Source organism: Myotis myotis, unplaced genomic scaffold, assembly GCF_014108235.1.
Source record: "Myotis myotis isolate mMyoMyo1 unplaced genomic scaffold, mMyoMyo1.p scaffold_m19_p_18, whole genome shotgun sequence".
Classification (NCBI taxonomy): domain Eukaryota; kingdom Metazoa; phylum Chordata; class Mammalia; order Chiroptera; family Vespertilionidae; genus Myotis; species Myotis myotis.
This window is the reverse complement of record NW_023416322.1, coordinates 9,358,189-9,370,685: the sequence shown is the minus strand read 5'-3', so window position 1 is coordinate 9,370,685 and position 12,497 is coordinate 9,358,189. Positions and strand designations below refer to the sequence as shown.

General features: G+C 39.8%; 1 protein-coding gene across 1 annotated transcript; it reads left to right on the top strand.

Annotated features, from left to right (window-relative positions):
- Nucleotides 1–43: 43 nt before the first annotated feature.
- Nucleotides 44–11,924, top strand: FAM72A (family with sequence similarity 72 member A). The gene is given in 3 exon segments (XM_036342906.1): nt 44–1,538; nt 4,091–4,168; nt 10,732–11,924. Coding segments are annotated over 3 exon segments (285 nt in total). The 5' UTR covers nt 44–1,386; the 3' UTR covers nt 10,787–11,924.
- Nucleotides 11,925–12,497: the final 573 nt, after the last annotated feature.

Here is a 12,497-nt window from a genome sequence, read left to right as displayed (position 1 = left end):
TAGCCAATAGGAATAGCTGATCCCGAGAGGCCAGGAATGAGGAGGCGGGACTGGCGAAGCTTGGAGGCGTGACTAGCACTCCCGAGGCGTAGTCACGGGGTAAGCTCCTCCCACTGTGGACGAACCCTAAAGTAGAATTAATGGGCGGGATTAAGTTGGAACCAGCAACCAAACACGAATTCTTGAGAAAAGGTACGACCAATTGGACCGGTGGAGAGGAGGGGCGTTGGGGAGAATTTTAGCCAATAGAGAGTAGAGACCAGAGTGGACTGTAGAACGTCTTCCAATCAGAAGCGCAAAGGGCGTCCTGGCTTCTTCCACTAGAGCCGGAGTGGGCCCGCCCAAACCTCCAGGAGCCCGCCAATGAGGCCGGCGGCGGAGCCACGCTCGGCCAACCAGAAAGCGGAATCGATGTCGGCACCGTTACTGGGGCGGGGCGTACGGTCCCCTCGCCACTAAGATCGCGTCCGCGGCTTCCGAGCCTTCCAATGCAGGACGTGGGCGAGCTCTAGTTCTCCCAATCGGTGCGCGGCGATGGAAATTCAAACTGACAACCGGTTTGGAAAGGCAGAGCGATCGGAAGAGGAGGCAGAAAACGACGTGTTCGGTGACCGGGAATCCCAAAGTCGACTGAGCCCCCAAAGAGAGCCCCACCACCACCTCCACCACCGCACGTTCTGGAGCGGCCGCTCCGGGAGAGGCCTGGAGGGAAGGCCGCGGGGACCGGGGGCACGAGGGGGACGCGAGAGCCTGCACGCTGAGGATTGGGGGCTGCCGCGGGAGAAGCGAAGCCGGGGGCCGGCTGGGACGAGCCGAGCGGCGGAGGTTCGCTGCAGGACTGCGGAGAAGCAGGGACCCTCCGGTGGGCAGGGCTCAGGGCATTTCCGAAGCCTGGGAACCGAGGGCATTTCCTGGAAGAGGCGTGGGTAGGGAGACCGCCCGCGACCCGACAAATAGGAATTGGAGCTCTCGGGGGGAGGGGCTTGGGAGAGGAGAAGCTTTACATGCGAGGGAATTGCTGGAGGAGGGGGAGCCAGAGGAGAGGATCCCTGTAGACGGGAGGAAGGGAAAACGGCAGACAAGTTCCCGAGGCCCCTAGCAGCTTGCCCCCCTCCCCCGCCCACTTCAAACCTCTCCCCCTTCCCGGAAAGTTCAAAGGATAAAGCCAAAACTGCTGCTGCTCTCTCCTGTTCCTGCTCAATAAATATTACTTTTACCCTCCCCGGGGAAAAAAAAAAGAACTAATTCTCCTTCCCAATTTTAGGGTTCAGGAAAGCTCGAGGCCTCGCCATTTTATTTTTAGCCCCAGGGGAATCCACCTAGGAAGGGTCTTGCTCTTTGCTTGCATTTTTTCAAATCCCACGCCACATCCTTGCCCGGGACGCCATGTCTACCAGCAGCTGTAGCTTCCAGGACCGGTGCGTGTCCATCCTGTCTTGCAAATTCTGTAAACAAGTGCTCAGCTCTCGGGGCATGAAGGCTGTTTTGCTGGCCGACACTGACATAGACCTTTTCTCTACAGACATCCCTCCTACCAAGTAAGTCATTTGCAGGTGGCGGGCAGCGGACGGTAGCCTTTAACTAAATGGGAAGATGTTAGGGCTTGGACCTCGGAGTCAACCAGGGGATTATCATGTTGGTGTTCCAGCCACTCCCACCAGCCTGATGATCCCCTTGGCGTATAACTAAAATGGGCAGACTGTCTGGACAAAGTCTGTGGTTTAGCCGCAGTGGTCAGTCCTGATGTAATGCTCCTAGTCATGTGACCACACCCCTGAAGCTGGATCCCTGGCCCTAAGCCCTGCCCAACTATCCTTCTCACTGGATCAAGGCCATGACCTAGAGACTCTAGGAAATTCAAGCAAGCTTTTTTGTACGGTGGGAGAGGTCAAGTTTTTCTTTTTAATATTTTTATTGATTTCAGAGAGGAAGGGAGAGGAAGAGAGAGATTGAAACATCAATGATGAGAAAAAATCATTGATCGTCTTCCTCCTGCACACTCCCCACTGGGGATTGAGCCCACAGCCTAGGCATGTGCCCTTGACCGGAATCAAACCCGGGACCCTTTAGTCCCCAGGCTGCCGCTCTATCCACTGAGCCAAATCAGGTAGGCCAAGTTTTTCATTTTTATCCATCGTTTTACAGCCCCCCAAAAATTCATAGTTTTCTACCATTATTTGCGATTGGCATGCTTATTCCATTGTCCTTATAATTCAGTGCTCTTTTCTCAAAAATATCCTTTTCTGAGAGAGACTTAGGTTTGTATGGGATGAAATAAAGACTTACCCTTAAAGAATCCTTGTCTTCCCATAAAGTCTATTTTGGATATCATGCATTCACTTGTGTAATTCAATCCTCTTTAATTGTTTTCAGTCACTACCCACTTTCGGGTGTGGTAGAGCCCTTACAAATTTGCTTCCTATTTGGAAAAATAACCATTTTATTTGACTCAAATATACCTTTTTCTTGCTCTAAAAAGTACTTTCTCTCTACATGGTCAACATAGCCCTTAAATGATTTTCAAGATTTAGCTCTTTATTGAATCTTTATCATTAAAGTGAAAGAGTGATTATCCATAATATGGGTGAATAAGTAAGTATTCTTTGGACACAGCCAGAGGAGGCAGGCTAATAGTTATAATAATTTAAAGTGAATTTCATGATAATAATAGAAACTTAAAAACATTTTTCAGCCTGCCTGGCGTGGCTCAGTGGTTGAGTGTGAACCCATGAACCAGGAGGCCATGGTTCGATTCCCAGTCAGGGCACATGCCCGGTTGCAGGCTCGATCTCCAGTGTGGAACATGCAGGAGGCAGCCGATCAATGATTCTCTCTCATCACTGATGTTTCTATCTCTCTCTCTCCCTCTCCCTTCCTCTCTAAAATCAATAAAAACATATTTTTTTAAAAAAAAGAAAAAAAATTTAATATAGTGAAAGTCGTGAAATTTTCCTGAATTGGTTCAAGTGTAGTCGTGCCTGATGACAACGTTACATATTGCAAAGATAAATGGGTTAATATTTAAGTACGTGTGTGTGTGTGTGTAAAGAAAAATCACTAGACAATAAATCTGGAACCTACTATTGCAAAGGTCCTATGATTAAAATATTAACTCATTCATTTTTACAATAGCTATGGTAAGTGATGAGACAGTCATAAGAAGGTTCATTGTTAGAGGTTAGATAAGAGTCTAGAATAGAGTTGAATCTTTCCTATTGTCTATGTTTGTAGGAATTATAAGAGTATGGATTAATGTTTGAAAATCAGTGAGCACATAAGGTTTTTAAGTGGAAGTTTTGTCATATTATGTTGAGCTCACAAATATTAACTGACTCTTACAAAATATACTATAGTTCTATTTCAGACTCACTTTTAGCTCTTCGGGCCTATAAAATTCATACTAAATCACAATCAAAAGTACATTTGATAGCAAGGACATGGAAAAATTGGAACCCTTGTGCATGGTTGGTGCTAATGTAATACAGGGCCTCTGCTATGGAAAAGCATAACAGTTCCTCAAAAATTGAAAATAGAATTACCATATGATCAGCAATCCCACTTCTGGGTATATATCCAACAAAATTCAGTGCAGGACCTAGAAGAGATATGTGCACAGCCATGTTCTTAGCAGCATTATTCACAAAAAAACCAAATGCCTGTCAATAGCTGAGTGAATAAACAAAGTAAGGTATATGCATACAATGAAATCTTATCCAGCCTATCACATACTACAATATGGATGGACCTTGAGGACATTATGCTAAGTGAAAATAAGCCAGTCTCAAAAAGACAAATACTGTATGATTCTACTTATATGTGGTATCTAAAGCAGTCAAATTCATAGGAACAGAAAGTTGAATGATGATTGCCAGGGGCTGCGGGGAGAGGGAAATGGGGAATTGTTTAATAGGCATAGAGTTTTAATTTTATAAAATGAAAAGGATCTGGAGATTTGTTGTACAACAATGTGAATATACTTTACAGTTCTGAACTATACACTAAAAATGGCTAATTAATAAATTTTATGTTATATCCATCTAACAACTTAAAAAAGGTACATTTGACTATCTCTACACTTTTCTCTCTTCAGCACAGTGGACTTAATAGGAAGATGCTATTATACTGAAATCTGCAAATGTAAACTGAAGGACATCGCATGTTTAAAATGGTATCTATGACAATATTCTAAATAGCCCTGGGTTTGGGAGATGGATGTTGACACCAAAGCAGACACAAAGGTTCAGTGGACTGCATCGAGCACTGGTTATAACCCTTGCAATGAGCCATTGCAAGTTGCATATGGAATTTAAAATTTTCCATTTGTTACTAAGAGCTATTTTTTAAAGGGCCTGTGGCACTTTAAATTTGTATATGATTTTACAATTTCTCAAAGTTCATTGACAAATATCTGCTTTAATTTTTAGAAAAAGGCAAGTAGTTTGCGGGGGGAAGGGGGGGGGGGGGGCGGGGAACACACCTAGATTTAGTCCTAAAAATTAGGTTTGCGTCCTGGCTCTACCCCTACTCCCTATTTGATCTCGAATAAACTTAAAACTCTAAAAGACTTCTCGTGAGAGGCTAAGGAGAGTTGAATCCTAAAGAATGAGAAGGAGACAGAGAAAGAATGTTCTAGGCAGAGGGAATAGCAAGTGCAAAGGACCCAAGGTAAGAAGATGCTTTAGACATTCCGGGAATAAAAGGATAATGGCAGCGTGGCTGAGACTTTGTGAGCATCTGGGGAGAGTAGTATGAGTACATTAGAGATGTAGTCAAAACACAGATAATCTAGGGCAGCGCTGTCCAATAGAAATACGCAAGTTGCATATGGAATTTAAAATTTTCCAGTAACCACATTTTTTTAAAGTAAAAAGAAACAGGTGACATTAATTTTAATCATGTATTTTATTTAACTCAATATATGCAAAACACTATCATTTCAATATGTAACCAATATAAAAACATTATGAATGAAATGTTTTACATTCTGTTTTTTATTCTTATTCTTTCAAATCTGGTGTCTGTTTTATACTCCCAGCACATTTCACCTCAGGCTAGCCACATTCTAAGTGCTCAGTAGCCACATTTGGATAGTGCAGATCTAGACCTTGGTATGAAGGAGTTTATTTGTTTTTCTTTTTGGCCAATGGGAAGCCACTGAAGGGGTTCTAAGAAGGGAGCAAAATGATCTGGGATGTCCCTACTCGAACGTTAGCTCCATAAGAACAAAAACCTTGTCCACCCTGTATTCCTAACACAGAATACAAGCTCAATAACATTAGTGGAATGAATGAATAAGGGCAGTACTGAAAGCCACAAGAATAGTTTTACAAATAACAACCAGTCCTAGTCCAAGAACAACTTTTGTTTTCATTCGTTTGCCTTTCAATCAGATTATGATTAGAAGATATATTTTAGGTGGGCTGGTACCTCTTATATACTATTTTTTAATAGGCCCTCAAAAATAACTCACTCTCATATCTCACTGGATGAGAACAAGCTATAATAAGACTTTTTACACCTTAAGGTGTAAGCAGTTCATGTTGTCATTTTTTTAAGTGCCTACTAAAACATTCCCTGTATATTCAATCTATTTAATAGTAACCAGGTAGGAAAAAAAACAACAAACACCAAACCCTGTAGAAGAGTAAGGTACTTATAATCAGATGCATAATCGTGAAGACAGTGAAAACTTTTGCAACTTTCTCTAGAGGCTATAGATTTGCTTTACTTCTGAATTCCCTCAAAAACACTGAGACTAAAATTAGAGCAGCCAGCTTGTGTTTGGTTTACAGGGGCTCATGCTGTCTTCCTACTCCTCCATCTGTTGAAACAGTTTTTAGGTCCTGGCATGGAGCTAGAACATGTAAGAACCCAACTTGCCACTGTCCTGAGGATAGCAAAAACCTTTTACCCACAGATCTGAGTTTATTTAATATATTTTGTGTGCACAGCACATCAATTTGGAGTTCTTTACAGAGCAAATCACAACCTTATGTCATCTGGAAGCTAGCTTCTCAAGGGAAAATGCATAAAATAATACTAGCAAAGAAATGGAGAAAATGTTAGTATTATTTCACTTAAAGTCTATTTTGCCACTTGACAGAAGCACTGTCATCATTATTAGAATAAATCACATCCCAAAGATCCCAGCAATGGAGGATGTTAGGAGGAAGTGAGGTCTTTATGTCATCTATTTACATTAAAAATACTTACATGGTCAGATGTTACACAGCCTCTAACAATATTTACTTTCTTTTTTAGTGGGAACATTGTGGGTTATCATGTGATTGTTCCATGTTGCTCCTGCCTTCTCTCCTGTAACAATGGGCACTTCTGGATGTTTCACAGCCAGGCAGTTTATGGTATTAACAGACTAGACTCTACAGGTAAGAAACAATTGACTGGAACATTCCTATAACATTTGTCTATCAACATCTGAGTGAAACTCCCAGTAGATCATTTCAGGACTCCCTCTGAGACTTTACCTGGATTGGATCTACTAGACTGAAACGTCAATCATATTATCCCAAACACTTATGGATACTAGTAGCCAAAATTCATTGCCATTTCTATTTTCATCATTTTATTTAAGAGCCTCAAACTTAGCAGGATTTCTTGCCCGCCCCCCCCTTTTTTTTCAGAGAGAAAAGGAGAGAGAAAAAGAGATAGAAATATCAATGATGAGAGAGAATCATTGATCGGCTGCCTCTTGCAAGCCCATGACTGGGGATTGAGCTCACAACCTGGGCATGTGCCCTTGACCAGAATTGAACCCAGGACTCTTCAGTCCTCAGGCCGATGCTCTATCCACTGATCCAAACCAGCTAGGGCTCTTGTCCTTTTTAAATTAACTTTTTTTTTAAAATCCTCATCCGAGGACAAGATTAGAGAGAGGAAGGGAGAGCGAGCGAGCACGAGAGAATCATTGATGTGAGAGGGAAACAATTGGTTGCCTTTTGGAGGTGCCCTGATCTGGAATCAAACTGGCAACCTTTGGGTGCACAGGACAATTCTCAACCAACTGAGCCACCACAGCCAGACTTAAATTAGCATTTTAATTGCTTTAAATTCTTGTATTGATACATATTATCAAGTATGCATAATCTCATCGATGTGAGTTATTTTTCATAGCATGGTAGGGAAGACTTCTCATGAGAGGCTAAGGAGAGTTGAATCCTAAAGAATGAGAAGGAGACAAAGACAGACATGTTATATACATCTAAGTACGTGTGTGTGTGTGTGTGTGTGTGTGTGTGTGTGTGTGTGTGTGTGTTTTGAAAAAAGAAAATCACTAGACAATAAATCTGGAACCTACTATTGCAAAGGTCCTATGATTAAAATATTAGCTCATTCATCTTTACAATAGCTATGGTATTGCCTCTTGCAAGCCCACAACTGGGGATTGAGCCCACAACCCGGGCATGTGCCCTTGACCAGAATTGAACCCAGGACTCTTCAGTCCTCAGGCTGACGCTCTATCCACTGAGCCAAACCAGCTAGGGCTCTTGGCCTTTTTAAATTAACTTTTTTTTTTTAATCCTCATCCAAGGACAAGATTAGAGAGAGGAAGGGAGAGAGAGAACAATATTGTATATTTGATAGTCAAGTGTGTGTGTGTGTGTGTGTGTAAGAAGGGAGGGATGGAGGGAAGGCTGAGGCCGTGGGGAGTTGGGAGGGAAGATGACTAGATAACATTTATTTGGTGATGTTGCTTTAAGATGAAAATGGACATTTTGACATCTATATTAATAAATTATGATGGAATTTTAGTCAAAGGAAATATTTAATATCAATATGTCATACTAATTATTTAGTAGGAAAATACTGCAACCAATTCTTAAAAGATATTTACATAATACATTTTATATTGTCTAGAGCCATTCAAGTTTTGTTATAGGACATGGTTTCAACGTCTAATACCTATTTATACAACAGACCAAGTTGACATTTAGTGGGACATTTTTAGTGGGAACAAGTTTAAAGAATTTGACAATCCAAATTGGCACTAACACTCGGATTTTTTAATGTATATTTTAGTCTTCTTCAGAACTTAAAATATATTCCTTTTTTAAAAATATGATTTCCCTTCACAGACTAAAAACAAGATCATAAATTGTAAAAGCTAGGTCATCAGGGTCTTTAAACCCTCCAATCATGGGTGGGTTTTTAGAGACTCCGATTTTTTTTTTTTTTTTTATCACCTGGCATTTAATTGTGGCTCTCAACCATGTGGGGGTCTTAATTTAAGACTCTAGCATGTTAAGAGGGCCATTTTTGAGCAAGGACTTATCTGAACTCCCCTAGGTGAGATACAGGCTTCTAATTTAGGTTTCCAGTTTCATATTTGTGTTGCTCGTGGACACATTAAAGGAAGTTTCTGCTTTGATATTATTTTTTTCTGCTTCATGGAATTTAAAACACAGGGTGGAGATTTTTCAATTTTGATTTACTTCTTAATATTGGTCAATTTTTCAAAGATAAAAGCCCAGCATTCTTGCATTTGCATTGAATCTAATCCATGAGAAACACATGTATCACAGGGTTTCCTTCCTCCCTTCTTAACAGAGGAAGGAAGGTGCTGCTTCTGACAGATCCAATCACTTAGTTTATTTTTTCTTCTTTGAACCAATTGTGCTGAGCTACTCGTGTCTCTGTGTATTAACTCCAAGAATATTAGACTTCTCCTTTGAAACCCTAATACTGTGATTTAAAGCAGGATTTTCTAGATGCTTGGCATACAACAGGGTTCCTCATGGCTGTTGGAACTCTCCTTGAAACACCTGAGTCAGCAGCCTCAAAGGAGTACATACTCAAGCTTTATAAAATTCTAGAATGTTTAGACTGAAAGGGCCCCAAGAAGTCTATGTTCTAGGCTAGCCTACACAGGTAGACCTGATTTCCTAAGAAGTTCCTGGGGAAGCTTGGGAAACCTCAGTTCACCTTCACTGGGGTGGGTAAATGCCTCCAAAGGCAAATTCACTTCAACTCTCCATTGACCTGTATGGGTTCTAATTGGCCATTAGATTTGACCTAGTGATTCCATACTGTCCTGTCAGCTCTCAATGCCATCTGACCAGAAGCAAAACCATTCATTCTTGGGAAAAAGGTGTTGTATATTATAAACAATTTAAACAGACAGAAAATTACAGAAAACAATATGATAGGCATCTATATATATCAAACAGATGCTAATTTCTTGCCTTATTAGATTCGAGTATCTCAACTAAGATAGATAGTTGATTGTTTCTGTTGTTTCAACAATACAACAATGCACATGCTTGTACATGTCTCCTCAGGCACCTGTGCAAAATGGACAGTTAGAGGAAAGGATGGGCGATGGGTCATATTTGCAATATATATAATTTTTTTTAATTCACACAATGGAATACTCTACAGAAATAAAAGAAAATGAGCTAAATCTGCACATATGGGTATAGGTAATCTCAAAAACATAATGTCTAATGAAAACATAATGTCTAATTAGAGCCCTCGCTGGTGGCTCAGTTGGTTGGAGCATGGTCCCACACACCAAAAAAGGTGCAGGTTCAATTCCCCGTCAGGGTACATACCTAAGTTCAGGGTTGGATTCCTGGTCAGGGCATGCACGGGAGGCAACCGATCAATGTTTCTCTCTTCCTAAAATCAATAAACGTATCCTCAGGTGAGAATTGAAAGAAAAAATAAAATTAGAAAAGATACATATAATACCATATTGTAAAATTTTAAATACACAAAACAACAATATATATAGTCTGGTTGCATGCATTTGTAGTAAAAGTAGTAAAAACATCCATGGTGTACTGATAAGGAGTGGAAACTGAGTTCAAACCAAATCTCCAAATCCTGGCTCATTCCATTCCACCAAGTGGCCACAATCTTGGTATGTGTGGAGTAGGTATCCAGACTTGCTGAGTCGCTTGTGCCCACACTGCCAACTGGACAGCTCGAGATTTACTTTCTTGTAAGACTTCATTGGCTTTTCTAAAGGTCAGTTTTTTTTCCAATTTAGTGCTTTCAAGGTATAATATAGTACATGCCCAGAATAAACCATCTCATTATCCTCTACCATATATGTGATCTTATATTATATACAAATGCTGGATTCTTCAATATGAAAGCTGACTGACCTTTCACGATGAGAGGTTTTAGGTAATTTTTTTTATTGTAGTGACAGCTACAATCTAGTTCTAAAGTTGACAATTCTACCTTGACAACCTCTAGACTAAAATCCACGTATATCAAGAATTATTGTTCATATTGTAACTGGCTCCAAAACCTTGCTTTTTTTAATCAGAAAAAAAGGCACCAGCTATTTCCATGCTTGTTGAAGAGATGAGTGACTTATTCAAGTCTTTTCCCTCCAAAGAGATACTTAATCTAAAAGGATCTTGTGAGATCTCCATTCATTAAAATAGATTTGAAAAGTATCACTGTAGAGTTATTATGGCATAATGTAGCTGGAGGCAAGCTTTGAGTAAATGGATTCGTAAGATCCTTTTGAGTCCTAAGATTTTAGAATTCAAGCCCTTGCTTAAAACGGTTGAAGAATATGTATGTCCTAGATGAATTATATTAGATAATTTTATTTGTGGTACATTCTTTCAATGCTTTTTCTCTTTACTGCTAACACTATGGTTTAATATAACAATGTTAACATAAAGGTTTCATATATCATGTTCTGAGTTATAACAGTAATGAGCACCAAATAACTTTGTGACCTTTTCTTTTCAGGTGTTAACTTCCTACTTTGGGGCAACTTGCCAGAGATAGAAGAGAGTGCAGATGAAGACATGTTAGATATCTCAGCAGAGGAGTGTATTAGATGAATAGGAGAATAGACTTATGATAGATATAATATTTAGACTTTTTACTATTTAAAATGTATATTAATGGATCAACTTTAAATTGTTAGTAAGGATTTTCCAGTGATTTCTTTTTTTAGAAAACCAAAATGGGGCATTTGTTGATTTATTTATTTGCTGTCTTAAATTAATTACCTGTTTAATTTGAGCCAATGTAGTTCTTTTCTTCTACTTCTACTTCTTTTTCTTCCTCTCTCCATTCATTAGCCTAGTATAGGTGTATTCTTAACTTCACATAAGAGACTTTTTTCATGTGCCACTCTGCTACCTCCCAATCTGGGGAAGTTTTTCTTACAACTAGATACCAGGTATATTATTTTACATTCCTGAATAAGGGGCATTAGTACCCACACATATATCAACTGTGCATATATCCATGCATAAATCCACACGTATAACCATGTATACATATGTGATGCTCAACTTGGAAATAAACCTTAACAGAGAATTTTAAAAAAACAAGCTGATAGGTTTCCATGGGTACTAGTTATCATATGTTATTTTGGTGACAACTACTTTAATATGGAACAAGACTTCGTGAATCAACAAATATAACACACTTTTAAATGTATGGAGAAATCCTCTTGATTCCTCAGCATGATGTTAGATAAATGAATTTGTCAGAAAATTATCAATATATATACTGTGTACCAATATTATTTATTTGCCTTCTTCTAAAGTCATATGGATACTGTATTATGAAAGCCAGATAAACCAAACCTCTGTCTTTAAGTTACCTCATTCTCTAGGGCTTTCTCTATAAATAGCAAATTTTAAATATGAGTAATCTCAGTCCCAACCCTTAAATAGAAAAACAAAAACAAAATCTAAAGAAGTGGTTTGTTTAAGCCCTTGTGCATTATAAAGAGAGTTTGTTCTTTTGCAAGCTACATTTGGAGCCACGCAGAAGTAGGAAACTGGGATAGTGTTAGATTCTGGTTTTATGTATAGCTAAAATCAGTGTATAATCTCAACTAGTATCTCAACTGTAGGTGTTTTGTCAATAATGATACCAAAACAGACTGAGTTGCGGTTTTGTAAATAAACTACTGTCCTAAAAATGATCAGCCTTTCTTTAATTTTTTATTGTACCTACTTTTCTTACCTAAAAATATTAAATATTAAAGGAATATAGTCGCTAACATGTTTTGAGTGCTTACTGTGTGCCAGACACTGTTGTAAACGCTTTACACATTTAATCCACTTATTCCTCTTATTCCATAGGAGGTAGGTGCCTTTGTTTCTCCTTTGTTACTGATAAAGGCAGGTGAGGCCTGGAGAGGTGAAGTAGTTCGCCCAGGGCCACTTAACCTGGTCAGAGGTATGGCCAGATTCAAACTCAGGCAGATCCGCTCTTCATTTTCATACTGTCGCCCCTGAGCCACTTCAGACGATCATCAACTATATAGTTTTACTTAGCCAGATAACAACTGCCGTGTTATGTGAGGGCCTCAGTGACTGATTTCAAGATTGAGCGAACTCACACTGGGTCATAGGGGAAGAGTGGCCTGTGGACTCTGACAGTCATTGACTGTAAACCAAGATAGGAAATGCTGTTACCAGTACCTGAGAAACTTTTCCAAAAGTCTTTCAGACTGACCATCAGCACTGACAGGGTCACCAAAAGAACCGAAG